Genomic DNA, 13,936 nt, shown 5'->3' with positions numbered 1-13,936 from the left:
AACGATGTGTGCGTCTCCACATAAACCCTGTTTCTCTCCCCTCCCCAATAGGAAGAGGCTGGCTGAGCCCTAATCGGCCAGATAAAAAAGCAGCTTTGTCTGATTCTGATGCAAGTTTCCATAATGTAGTTTCCCTGAGTGCCACCATAGATGGCAAATTTAAGTCATGCAGTTCTTATCTAGCCAATGCTGCCTCCCATCATAGCATCACAGCTCAGTCAATGTGTATAACTACAGATTCAAAAAACAGCACTTAGGATCCATGCTTGTTAACAAAAGACTACGTCTTTGCAGACGCATTCATTTAAGAAGTACTGTAGGTCTATGTCCCACAGGACATGTAGGGATATCGACAATCTTTTTGTGTGGCAACCAGCTATAATCCACACTGACTAGCAGGCAGAAGTGTGTGAATTAGCAAGGTCTACCATGGTTTCTTCCCCTGGTGGTTTTCTACGAGTTGTGATGACTCAGTTGATGCTCTATGTATTTAACAGAGTAATTATTATTGCCACAGAGATCAGGGGGAATGAACATGAACACCATTTCTGCTTCCCGCTGCGCTCCGACCCCGACTCATACCCCGTTGTCCAGCCGGGAGACGGAGTCGACACAGTTGGATTTCTCCCAGCATGCCTCAGTTCCGCTCGCAGTGTCCACCTCCCCTGATGTATCAGAGGGCTTTGGCATCACACTTTGGTTCGCTGTGAAAGAAAAGTGGCAAAAAAAAAAATCATTCACAGATGGCAGTACATGTCGAGCTCATCTCACCATCTTTTTCACGTCGGCTGAAAGGCAAAGAACTACAGTGACAGTCTGTCACTGTAAACTACTTGAGTATGACTGCATGAGGCAGGCTGCATGAGTTTAGTTCCCTCCACTGTGCACAGGGTTGTTTCCACAGAACGTTTTGTGCCATTTGCCAGACACGTTTTACACAGTACATACAAGGTCTGACAAACCCTGCACTTTTCAGTGTGTGGCCATATGTTGTAAATCAGCTTAATGTTATGGTATTGAATCTGTTGAAAGGTTCAAAACTATATACCCTGTACCTCCTGTAATATTATTGGTAAGTCATCTGTGCTGTGGAAAGAACATCTAAGCATCTGTATGAAAAACACTTTTTTGGAACCCCACCTCTGAGCCAGAAGACCCCGTCATCAGCACGCTCCAGGACCACCTGGTCCAGGGCGAAGACCACGGGGACAGGCTGCGGGGCGGTGGGGTAGATCTTGGGCCCGTCGTCCTGAAAGCAGAGGGAGAACAGGAGGTTAGCGGTGGGCCCTGGAAGCCCTGGAGGAGCCCTTCTGGGGCCGGGTACCTCCTGGCGGGGCCTTTCGGGGGCCGGGTACGTCCTGGCAGGCCCACCTTGAGCGTGATGTAGGTGCGGTCCAGGTGGAGCCTCATGGGCTGCACGTCAGCGCTGAGCTCATCCTCCAGGAAGGGCCCCAGCCCGGCCAGGGTGGAGGCCAGCAGCTGCGCCCGGCACCCACACACCCGCAGCTCCAGGAAGCCCATGGTCTCCGACAGGGCCGAGTGGCGGCCGGCCGAGGGGCCCATCTCCATCCGCACGCCCATCGCCGGAGCCTCTCTGGGGCCCTTCCACGGGGCTGCGGCTGGGGCCGGGGCCAGGGGCCGGTGTGGGGGGGATCCAACTGCGGCACAGGGAGAGGAGCAAAGATTCTAGACACAAGGAAACTCTGCACAAGACTGTACATTTTAGAGCATAACATCATCCAGACATATCCCAGTGTCATAGATACATATATTGCACAGTAGGGAAATTATGGTAAAACTGGTCCTTTGAACTACTCAGGGTGATTTTAGCTGCACAGAATAAAGTCACAGTAACTGTGGTGTTCAGTAAGAGCAGTGTAAAGTCACAGTAACTGTGGTGTTCAGTGAGAAAAGTGTAAATTCACATTGTGAGAGTGGTCAGTGGTGTTCAGTGAGAGTGGTGTCAGAACGGTGTTCAGGCAGAGGGGCTCACCCAGGGTCGCGCCCCCCAGCAGCTCAGACACTCTCTGGTTGCCCAGCTGTTTGGGCATCAGGTCCTGGGCCTCTAGCGCCACCACAAGGTCCTCCCCCCTCATGTCAATAACACAGCCCACTGCGCTGAGCTGCAGCAGCAACACTGAGGCCTGCAGGAATCCAACACGCAGTGTGTCACCATCTCCATAGCATCTACAGTATATACTGTCTATCCTCCTTAATCAGAGACGCATAATTAATTACTTTACTGGATAATCCTATTGAGACTAATCATGAAATGGATACGAGACAGAGTCCGTACTGTGTGAGACTTGCTCCAGAGGAAGAATCGATGCTCAAATTCAAATGTAATTCTGTAAACACGAAAGACACCTTTGAGATTTATGGGAATTATTTTTGAATAAATATGGAAGAATATCAAGTGGGTTCTCTTGATGTGCAGCGGTGGAAAATCCAGGTTCAGTAACTAAAAGCCCTCCATAGTATTTTCTTCCAGTTACCTGGATTTGCTAATTAGCACAATTCTTCAGCCAGGAGGTAGAACAAATTAGTGAAGTCAGTTGGCTGAGTTCATGGGTGGAAGAAATATAGGACTTTTGCTTTCTGACCCCTGGACTTAACACCTCAGTCTATGCGAGCATCCCTTTCAGCTGTACCTCTGTGTGATTCACAGAAGCAAACAGCACACTGGCGGAACCCTGTCTAACACAGGCGGGCGAAGGGCGACCGGTACAGACCGTGTCCTGGGCGACGTCCTCCATGCTCTGGGACAGGGAGCTGCTGAGGTCGGCCGAGGACCCGCCCTCCGTGCCCGGGGCGGGGCTGCCGCAGCTGGACGGGTCGGCGGGCAGGGAGGGGCCACTCTCCGGGCGCATGGACTCCAGGCCTGACTCTACAGGAGACGCGACGGGAGGGGGGGGGGACCGTCAGCGACACCGTGACACCGGCAGCAGTGCAGCCCAGCATAGACATCAGTGCGCCTCAGTGGGACTTCCACAAGGCCCATACAGTGTCATGCTCCCCTCTCCTCCTCAGGCTGCGCTGTGTGTGGGCTGTGTGTGACTATAACTATAACTCTTCCCCAGAGTTATGGCCAAAACTCTATAAGATGAATGTGAGTTATTCAATTCCACAACAACCACAATCGATAATTGCATCTCTCTGTAATAATAAGCTAGTAACTCTCATGCCGAGATTTGGTGCTTTAACATACGGTATACACAGTCAAAGAGAGGTCTTTGGCCTCTGCCCGAGAATCAATGGTCTCTGTAATACAATTACTCCTTGACATTCATGATGATGATAATGTAATTGCTTTGAATATTGTTTCTGTAATATGCCAATAAAGAATGCCAGAGTTCATTTCACAGTTACAAATACGAAAAAATAATAATAATAATTGTCACAGCAATACTGGTCATATTAACACAGGATTACGCTGAACAAAACAAAGAGCAAAACGTAATTTTACGTAATGTAATCTAAAAATTTTTAAAGATGCCATGATTTACATAGTATTTGTAGCTTATTTCATTCTGTTCATCCCACCATTTCCCACTTCTCTTACAAGTCTCATACTAAAAGTATGAATGACATACATTTACCATGTTCTTATTGAGAGTTTGCATATTTTATTTTAATCAGAACGCAAGTAAATGAGTATAAAATTTGAAGATTTTGAAATGCTGCTTTCCAAAGAGGCAGCATTCCATAGGTTAACGTGGCCACTGAAGAAAGTGCTAACAGAACTAGAACTGTTGTAAATATGAGTGAATATTTTAAGCAGACAGTGTGAGTCCTCTCAGTTTGTTGTCTTTTGCCCTTTCCTTCCTTTCATTCTCTCAAAAATCTTTAAAAAGCTTAACTGGCCTACGCGCGGGCTGGTGGCCTTGCGGGTTTGGGTGTGGGGCTTGGGGGCGTACCGGCGTCGAGGATGATGAAGTTGTCGCTGGCGTCGCTGTCCATGGACAGCCTGTCATCTGGCAGGCTGCCGTCCATGATGGCGCTGTCGAAGGAGTGCTGGGACGGAGACTGCTTCATGGCCTGCAGCCGCAGGGTACCGGGGGAGGGGTCCTGGGGCTGCTCCCTGCAGGAGAGACCAGGAAGGCAGTGTTAGAGACATGGGCTCCCACGAGGGAGGGGTCCTGGGGCTGCTCCCTGCAGGAGAGAGCAGGGAGGCAGTGTCAGAGACATGGGCCCCCATAGGGGAGGGGTCCTGGGGCTGCTCCCTGCAGGAGAGAGCAGGGAGGCAGTGTCAGAGACATGGGCCCCCATAGGGGAGGGGTCCTGGGGCTGCTCCCTGCAGGAGAGAGCAGGGAGGCAGTGTCAGAGACATGGGCCCCCATAGGGGAGGGGTCCTGGGGCTGCTCCCTGCAGGAGAGACCAGGGAGGCAGTGTCAGAGAAACAGGCTCCCATAGGGGAGGGCTGCTGGCTTAGCGGATTAAGCCAGTTTTAGTTCCTGTACCACACCAGACCTCTGTGGTTCAGAGCACATAACAGGGCACTGCATTATTTAACCAAGAAACCACTGATTCACTTTACCTAATGCATGTGGGTGCTACAGAGAAGTCACGAAACCAAAGAGCAGTTACTCTCATCAGTTAACAGCATCAGCACAGTGATTTGTGGACAGGGACTGTGGCTCTGTGGCTCTGTGACTGGTCCATAAGGTAGCACTACAGCATAATGGCTGGTTTGAGTCCCAGGGCATGATATTCAGCAAGATATCTGAAGCTGTATGAATGGACTGCATGTAAAGGAATGTACAGTGTGTCAGACATCTGTCTAAATTTTAAATGTAAAGGGAACTATGATGAGTGGATGAGCACTTTGATTGAAGGATTGATGGAGCATTGGGATAAATAGTGTAAAAGAGCCATGTGATTGGGGAAAGGAATACCATAGGTGGACAGCTAAGAGGCCCATGTGATCAGTAGAAAGAAGGAAGTGGTGTGAGGAGAGCACTGTAATTGGTTGATAGTGTAACCGAGCTCTGCACTGACTGTGTAAAAGGTTGTGGTTGGTTGTCTGACCTGGGCTGGGGAGTGAAGATCTTGCTCATGGCCGAACCTCGGCTGAGGATGCTGAAGGCGTCCTTGGTGATGGACAGAGCCCCTTTGGTGAGGTCCAGTGAAGCGGTCAGCGCCTCCTTGGTGGCGTCTTTGGTGGCGGTCAGTGCGCTCGACAGCTCCCCCTCCAGGCTGAACGAGGACGCGTCCCGCGATTTCAGGGGGTGGGTCACCGGGGAAAGGGGTGGGGAGAGGAGCAGGGACTCCTCCCCCTGACCCTCCTCCCCCTCCTGACCCTCCTCCATGGCCTCGCGGGCCTCCTCCACCGGCCCGTCCAGCTCCTGCTCGGAGGGGCCGTTGCCGTTGGTGATGCCGCTGTCCTCCAGCGGCTCGTCCCCGCCCGCAGGCCCCCTGGACGGGGAACGCTCCGAGTCCGACAGGCTGGCGCTGTCCGTCTCCTCCGGGGAGCGCGCCTCCTCCTCGGGCTCCACAGCCGCCGGGGGGAGCAGGAGCCCCGCCTCCGCCGTGTCGACCAGGAGCGCGACGCACACGGTGGGCGGCTCCACCCGCTTTCCTCCCGCCAACTGTGTGTCCCGGGCGAGCTCCGCCCCCAGCCGCGCCAGGGTGTCCTTCATCCGCAGCAGGGCCACATACTGGTAGTGGTTGAGCCACACTTTGACCGGGGTGATGGCCTGGGCGAGGATATGGACGGATGCCGAGGTAGAGTCTTCTCCCTCCCGCTCGGCCTCCTTCTCCCCCTCCACACCGTGGAGGTCGTGGGCGGTGTTCGACTTGTTCACCCCGCCCTGGCGGTTCTCAGGGGAGGAGTCCACGTGGTTGCTGAAGCTGGTGGAACCCTTAAGGTTGGGGGTGAGGCCTGGGGGCGGAGAGGCCAGGGGGCCTCGCTGGAAGGCTGCCGGCTGGCACATCCACACGGACATGGTGAAGGGCTCCATAAAGGGCAGGGGCTTGGCCTTGGGGCCTCGGCGGGCCCCCTCAAAGCTGAGCCCCAGGCGGGACAGGCTGAGGGACCAGACGTCCTGGCTGCGGGGAGGGCGCTTTTGGGAGAGGGGGGGGTCTGAGTCCAGAGCGTGCCGGAGGAAGGCTGGGGGCAGGGGGTGGAAGGTGCTCTGGTCCTGCGGGAAGGGGCAGGGGCCGCTGGTCTGGAAGAAGGAGGAGGAGAAGCAGTGGTAGGTGCCCTGCAGGTCGGCCCGGGACGCGTGGGGGGAGTGGCGGGAGTTGCTGAAGACGGCCTGGGGCACGCTGACCGTCAGGGCCTGGGGACGGTCCGGGTGGTCCAAGATGGAGGACTCCAGCGGAATCACCAGCTGGAGGGAAAGAGAAAGTCTCACTTAGCACACGACAATTTACCAACATGGAACATCTAACCATCATAGCAGATTCCTAATTCCTAATTCTTGTAAGGTGTTAACATGCTAGTATTTTCACTCAGTTTGTTAGCCCTATATAGATTATAGATGAATTCAAAGCATTTCATGTGAATTTCAGCTTTCAATGTCACCTTCAACAGTGCTGCCAGATATTTATCAAGGCAGATGCTTAGGTCAATGGACCTTCATCTACCAAAACAACCGGCTTCCAGCTAACATTAGAAATGATGGAAGGCCTGCTTCCAGTAGAAAATTATTTCTCATTCTCAAGTATTCGTAACCCAACAGATCGGTGCCTTGCGCTTTACATTTTACAGGTCGTGCTAAACGGTTCTGCGCACAGGGAGGCGTTGCTGTGAGGAGCGCAGTGTAAAAATGAAGCGGAATGGATGGACGGACGAGGCGGCCTCCTCACCCTGAGCTGGGTGGCGTCCACGCGCACGTCCACGTGCTCCTCGCCCTTGCCGCTGTCCTGCAGGTGGTAGAAGGCCTTGACCTGCTCCAGCGTGCGCAGCAGGCCCTGGGAGAACAGGTTCATCCACAGCAGGCTGGCCAGATCCAGGCACAGCTGCAGGCCGTTCAGCTGGCCGTACAGGTTGGAGCAGGGCACTGCCCGGGGGAAAGGGGGTTCACACACGTTTAGGCCTGAATATTAAGGTAAGAATTTCTGATAAATTCTATTAAATTCAGGTTTTGGAGCTTTTCAGTTTTTTTGTTGCAAAAGTTATCAATAAAGCTGAACTACACAGTACATTTTGTCACCATATTCCTGGACTATAGTTGTATTTTGTATTTGTACTGCTAATGTGGAAATAAGAAATATAATCTGTTATGAATTATTATACAGTACCAGTCAAAAGTTTGGACACACCTTGCCCTTTTCTGACTTTTTGTTCTGATTAATGATTTATTTTAATAGGAAAAAGCTGAAAAGGGCAAGCTGTGTCCAAACCTTTGACTGGTATTGCATATGATTATATACTATCTATATAAAATCCATCATCCATCTTGTTTCTGGGAATGAATGTTTGAATATTCCTGTGGAAACACCAATGCTATTCATTACATTACATGAATGGCATTTGGCAGATGCTCTTATCCAGAGCGACGTACAAAGTACTCGCATTGGTTCTTCCTCCTTACCCGGCAGACCGGTGTTGTCGGGGAAGTAGTACTCGGTGAACTGCAGGTGGATGGCAGGCACATTGTCTGCCAGGTGGAGGGCCTTGCGGTTGCAGGACAGAAGGGACTGGGTCTTCTTGCTGTGGCGCCCCCCAGTGGACACCTGAATGTGGACGCAGAGCGAAGAACAGTCAGTGTAACAAAGTACAAAGTACAAACAGGCAGGGATTTCCAGAGACAGAATCGCTATAATTACATGCTGGGGGGGCTTCTCTGGAGGAAACTTAATTTGCTTATTCCGAGTTTGAAGGCCACTGTGCACTCTTGCACAGCAAAGCAGGTGATTTCACTTCCCTTTTTCGAGATGACTCTCACTGACTCTGCACCACATGATGGCTGGAAATTTCTGTGGCCATTGTGGTTTTAATTTCACAATCCTTTAACTGCTGCATCTTAAAGACTGCGTGTGGTACCAGAATAGAAAAAAAAAGAAAAACTAGCATTATTCAAAAATACATTATGACCTCATCTGTCAGACTACACTTCTGGGTGCCACAGAGGGCTGATCCAGACCAGACTCAGGGCTAACATGGTGTATGGGCAATTTTGGCCAGCAGTTACAACCTTTCCGGAGGGGTTTAGAATGTGGGAGGGGCTCACTTGATGGATGTCCAAGTCGTCCAATCGTACCACCACCACGCTGGAGTGCAGCCTCTTCCAGGGGCTGCGCTGGGGGCTAGAGGTCGGGGGGAGGGCACTGGAGCCCCGGCGGGAGGTCTGCCCTCTTTCGGGGGGGCTAGGTTTCGGGGCCAACTCTCCCTCTGTTTCAGACACAACAGATACCACTCAGAAGCCTGCTGCAGCAAAATGCTGAGGGCGAATCTGCCCAACGGATGTCATGAGAACACCTGCTTCTGCTCACTCCAATTTCATTTTGCAGCGTTTCTCTGCGGGTGGATTAATGACTCGCTGAAATTTCCCCTGTAAGCAGATGTCTTTTGTTCAGCATGACAGACCTCGGGAAAAGGCCCAGGGGAGAAATACGAAATGATGAGAGATTATAAACCTCCCAACCAGATCTACATTTCATGGGCCCCAAAAATAGAACTACCACCACTCAAGTCATATTCAGGAACCATTGACTGAACTTGACTGAGTCATGAGTGGAAAACAAAGACCTTAAGAAAGCTGACATAATATTGACAACTGTTTTGTGAATAATTTCTCAGGTTTAGCGCAAAGACTTTACTTCCCACAGGCTGTAAACCACCTGATGATCAACGGCTTGCTAAGTGTTGCATGAAGGTCCTCCTTTGCCTGGGTTTGTAACTCAGCATGGCCCTCACTTGCCAATATTGAACTAAGTTTGTTACATTTTGAAGAACCTACTTTGCCAACATTTGTTACTGTGTGAAGGTACACACTTTGCCAATGCTTGTTACATTGTGAAGGACCTACTTTGCCAAGGTTTGTTACTGTGTGAAGGACCTACTTTGCCAAGGTGTGTTACTGTCTGAGGTACACATTTCATTCCTCATCAAGTACAGCAAGGGCAGACTCTATGGAAGACTCACCCTGGGCCCTCTTGGCAGGGGAGTTCCTGGCTGAGGAGGGGACCTCGGAGTGAGGCCCAGGAAAGCCGGCGGCCTCCACTCGCCTCTGGAACTCCTGCAACAGCTTGCTGGCCCACTGAGCCCGCAGGTCCATCGCCCCACAGTGCCGCTCCCAGTGACGGCACCCATCACCTGGGGGGATGATGGGAAACGTAGTCACATATTACAACTGGCTGTAGATAAAACTATGTGCCCACTTCACTCAGCAACACGAATACCATACACAAACATATTGGATGTAAACAATAAAAAGAGTACAAAGTACACATCTATAAAGCTAGAGAAGGAGCAGTCCATGGGCAATAGAGGGGGAGACATTCCTGGTGTACAACTAATCTTTCCTGCGGTTCTCACATACTAATCATACTAATCCTGTGTATGGGAAGAAGCGGATGCAACAGGAAAAATATGGTTACCCACTAATGTCAGCATCTCATTCCCTGCTACCACAGCAGGTTCACATATGGGCCAGCTGTTACTTAAAGTAACTGAACACTCAAGCAGACAGAAAATAATCTATCAAAATGTCATTCCCTGGTCTGAAATGAGATTACGGGACAGCTTTATAGACAGCCGGAAAAGAGGGAGCTGGGAGATGGGGGGAAACGCCACAGTGCTGCCTGGTGCTCTGGCCGCAGAAGGCCAGAGAAACACAGTCACTGCCTCATTTAGCACGGGGGCTGAGGTTTCAGCCTTAGGAAGTGTACATCCACAGAACACTGCCAAGTGCGTCACAGGTTCAGCTGGGCTCACCGGGGCGGTGGAAGGGGTAGTAGTCGAAGCCCAGTTTCCGGAAGGTCAGCTGCATGGCCCCTTGGGCGTTCCGCGGTTGAGGTTCGTCTGTTGGCAACAGATTGGACAGAAAGTGTGGGAGGGGGAAAGAGTCTTGAGAGGGAGAGCCCAGCAATAAAGGGGCATTCCACACTGGCTAGAAATAACTGACAATTAACCAGAGCAACTACAAACTGCCATCCTTTGTAACTTCAAACACCAATAAACCCTACACCCTATATATACTCACAGAGCACTTTATTAGGTATTTATCAGACTTATTGGCCTTCTGCTGCTGTAGCCTAGCCACTTAGAGATTTGACAAGTTGTGTGTTCAGATATGCTCTTCTGCATACCACTGTTGTAAAGTGTGGTTATGTGCACTGCTGTCACCTCCTGTAAGGTCGTTTGTCTGCAGAATCGCTGCTCACTGGATGTTTTTGGTTTTTTGCATCGTTCTCTGCAAACTCTAGAGACTGTTGTGTGTGAAAATCCAAGGAGATCAGCAGTTTCAGAGATACTCAAACCACCCTGTCTGGCACCAACAATCATTCCACAATTCCATTCAAAGTCACTTAGATTACATTTATTCTCCATTCTGATATTTAGTCTGAAAAACAGCTGAACCTCTTGACCATGTCTGCGTGTTTTCATGCATTTAGTTGCTGCCACATGATTGGCTGATTAAATATTGGCATTAACAAGCTGGTGTCCAGGTCTACCTAATAAAGTGCTCACTGAGTGTATAATTACTTTGAAGAAAACTATCTCAATCTACTTTTAACATTATTCAGAGTGGAATTTTCCTGTAATATGTATTAATATCATCCTCTTTTGTTTCATAAAATGTTTTGTTGGAAAATCACTGGAATGTGAATGAGTCTTCTCAAACCTTCCAGCATTTAAAGCAGTTGGAATACGTATTTGACACATGTCTGCTGAGGGAAGGAAAAGTGAAATGGAGAAGAGAGAAAGGATGGTGTGGGTGTGGGAAAGAGGGAGGAACTGAAGACTGCAGGTGCCTCACCTGGGTTGAGGGAGGAGCTGTCGTTGCAGATGTGCAGGTCCAGGCGGGAGATGTGGGTGTGGTAGGACGACTCCTTGACGTCGTGGAGCTCAAAGTACTGGCTGAGAGTGTTAGGGGTGCCAGTAGGAGGGGGCGGAGGCTCAGTCCAGAGTGGGTGTATCCCGGGGGAAGGGGGCGCGGTCTGCAAAATAACCTCCTTTTTGTTATTTTTGTGTCATATGGCAGATACTCTTATTGTGACAATGGGAGCCTTGGAGGGGGCCCTATGCATGGGTCACGTTGCGTGACACAAGGTTGCACAAGACAGGGTTGTGTGTTAGAAGGGGCTGCATGTGACATTGCCGTGTGTGTGAGGGGGTGTTGCATGTGATTCAGGGTCACTTGTGAAATGGGGTTGTCTCTGTGTGTGTGTGCGCGTGTGTGTGCGTGTGTGTGCGTGTGTGTGTGTGTCGGGCTGGGGGGTATGGTATGGTGCGAGAGAGGGTCGTGTGTTACATTGCCTCGTTTGTCAGAGGGGGTTGTGTGTGACACTGGCTCGTGTGTGAGAGGGGGTCTGGCGCTCGGACCTGCAGCGACTCAGCAGCCATGTTCTTCCTCTGCTGAGCGGACTTCTCCATGGCCTCGCTCAGAGACTTGGCGTAGTGGATAACGGCCTTCAGCTGCGAGTCCGTCAGCACCCACAGCAGGTCGTCCAGGATGAACAGCAGTTTAGACGCCAGCACGTTGCAGTCTTTCACCTGAAGGGGGCAACAGAGAGCGGTCTCTACGTGATGTGGTCAACACACATTACACCAGCTGCACACAAAGGGTCGTCCTCTGACTCATGTCTGTGCAAGCCCTGTTCAAGAACTGCGGTGTGATGGCGTCGAGCACATGCTTGTCTGCGCTATCCTAAATCAACAACGGAGGTGCCGATAAACACTGCAGTCAGAAGACGATTTGGCCTTAAAAATGTAAATAAATAAAATAAGCTGGTGTATAGCACACAAAAACATAATCAGTATCCATCCTTTAAAACGGGAGTTTCAAAAATGACTGAAAACAGATTGTCCTCGGCATGTACTGTATGTATATCATTTATTGCAGTAAAGTGATAATATGTAATACCAGAGTTAACCAGTGGGTGGTAGTGATACATACACATGGCCCCCCCCCCCCAACATCCCTGCCCAATTGCAGCATTCACTCGCAACGTCACTATGGCAATAGAAAATGACTCTTCTCTAGTGTTCTGCAGTCTGGGACACAGCCTGCCATTTTCAAAAGACACTAACCATGTGAAATATTACACCATTAAAAAAGAAAAGAATACAATGTCAGGATATTTGATGAACAAAATGATATCAAAATATGAACACTAAAATGTAAGAACTGTTCTCCCTATAAATGTAATGTAAAAGATGCACTGTATTTTCACTGAAGTGAGGCCTCCCCAAGCACTGCAGACAGTGTGGTTTAACTGTAGCCCTCATACCCTGCGCTTCAGTGCGATATGGATGTGGCCCTGCTTGGTTATAGAGTAAGCGCAGTAGTTGCTGTAGTGCTCATACCCTGCAGTTGTATGTTATACAGACTGGTTGGTTATAGTGTAAGTGCAGTGGTTGGTTATAGAATAAGCACAGTGGTTGGTTATAGTGTAAGCGCAGTGGTTGGTCATAGTGTAAGAGCAGTGGTTGGTCATAGTGTAAGCGCAGTGGTTGGTCATAGTGTAAGTGCAGTGGTTGGTTATAGTGTAAGCGCAGTGATTATAGTGTAAGCGCAGTGGCTGGTTATAGTGTAAGCGCAGTGATTATAGTGTAAGCGCAGTGGCTGGTTATAGTGTAAGCGCAGTGGTTAGTGTAAGTTCAGTGGCTGGTTAAAGTGTAAGTTCAGTGGTTGGTCATAGTGTAAGCACAGTGGTTGGTCATAGTGTAAGTGCAGTGGTTGGTTACAGTGTAAGTGCAGTGGTTGGTTACAGTGTAAGTGCAGTGGTTGGTTATAGTGTAAGTGCAGTGGTTGGTTATAGTGTAAGTGCAGTGGTTGGTTATAGTGTAAGCACAGTGGTTGGTTATAGTGTAAGCACAGTGATTATAGTGTAAGCGCAGTGGCTGGTTATAGTGTAAGCGCAGTGGTTAGTGTAAGCGCAGTGGTTGGTTACAGTGTAAGTGCAGTGGTTGGTTACAGTGTAAGTGCAGTGGTTGGTTACAGTGTAAGTGCAGTGGTTGGTTATAGTGTAAGCGCAGTGGTTGGTTACAGTGTAAGCGCAGTGGTTGGTTATAGTGTAAGTGCAGTGGTTGGTTACAGTGTAAGTGCAGTGGCTGGTTATAGTGTAAGTGCAGTGGTTGGTATGCTGCTCATACCCTGCGTTTCAGTGCGATGCGGATGCGGCCCTGGTTGGTGATGAGCCTCAGGGGGGTGCTGCCCAGGTCTTGCTCTGCACTCTCCATGGCATCTGCCTCAATCCGCAGGCTCTGCCAGTTTATCTCCTTGAAGGTCAGGACCTGAGAACCCAGACAGCACACACGCACGCATGCACATATACACACAAACACACGCACGCATATACAAATGCCCACATACACACAAACACCCACACATACACACAAAAGCCCACACACACATTCATGATTAGCTCTCTGACACTGGCAGTAGGCAGTGAGTCACCCTGCGCACTGCACACCGCACGCAGGCCACGCCCACAGTGGCTCGAGCCGGCGAATCAGCAGGCACAGACAGCACCCTTGGAGAAGACGAGACCCGTTTTTCATAACGCACTCCGACAGGCTCCCGGACGGATGAGCCATCTGCTTCTGGAAAAGCCCGGAAGCAAAACCACAAACACTGGCGACCATCTCAGAAAACAGGTCACTCAGAAGCCTGACTCAGGCAGCTCCAGTTCCCGGCTGCCATTACTCAGCGCGACACAATAAGCTCCAGCCGACACATTATTATTCCAGCACGGCAGATCGTCAAGGGCCCTCCATAGCAACAAGTACCAATAGGCCTGAATACAGTCATTAGACCTCATT

At 50.3% G+C, this 13,936-nt stretch overlaps 1 protein-coding gene across 3 annotated transcripts in view; it reads right to left on the bottom strand.

Annotated features, from left to right (window-relative positions):
- bltp3a (bridge-like lipid transfer protein family member 3A) overlaps positions 1-13,936 on the bottom strand; it is a 31,037-nt gene that overhangs the window by 5,547 nt on the left and 11,554 nt on the right. For all 3 annotated transcript variants that reach the window (XM_061258237.1, XM_061258238.1, XM_061258239.1), the window contains 15 exons: positions 13,268-13,408; positions 11,495-11,665; positions 10,929-11,109; positions 9,884-9,970; positions 9,092-9,262; positions 8,178-8,338; positions 7,539-7,680; positions 6,811-7,004; positions 5,029-6,332; positions 3,918-4,081; positions 2,733-2,887; positions 1,994-2,144; positions 1,372-1,658; positions 1,141-1,249; positions 583-704 (listed from right to left, as the gene is read on the bottom strand). In XM_061258237.1, the coding sequence (XP_061114221.1) occupies positions 583-704; positions 1,141-1,249; positions 1,372-1,658; positions 1,994-2,144; positions 2,733-2,887; positions 3,918-4,081; positions 5,029-6,332; positions 6,811-7,004; positions 7,539-7,680; positions 8,178-8,338; positions 9,092-9,262; positions 9,884-9,970; positions 10,929-11,109; positions 11,495-11,665; positions 13,268-13,408 (3,540 nt within the window). The remainder of the gene's footprint in view (positions 1-582; positions 705-1,140; positions 1,250-1,371; positions 1,659-1,993; positions 2,145-2,732; positions 2,888-3,917; positions 4,082-5,028; positions 6,333-6,810; positions 7,005-7,538; positions 7,681-8,177; positions 8,339-9,091; positions 9,263-9,883; positions 9,971-10,928; positions 11,110-11,494; positions 11,666-13,267; positions 13,409-13,936) is intronic.

Source organism: Conger conger, chromosome 10 (genome assembly GCF_963514075.1).
Source record: "Conger conger chromosome 10, fConCon1.1, whole genome shotgun sequence".
Lineage (NCBI taxonomy): Eukaryota > Metazoa > Chordata > Actinopteri > Anguilliformes > Congridae > Conger > Conger conger.
This window is presented reverse-complemented; position numbering and strand designations above follow the sequence as displayed.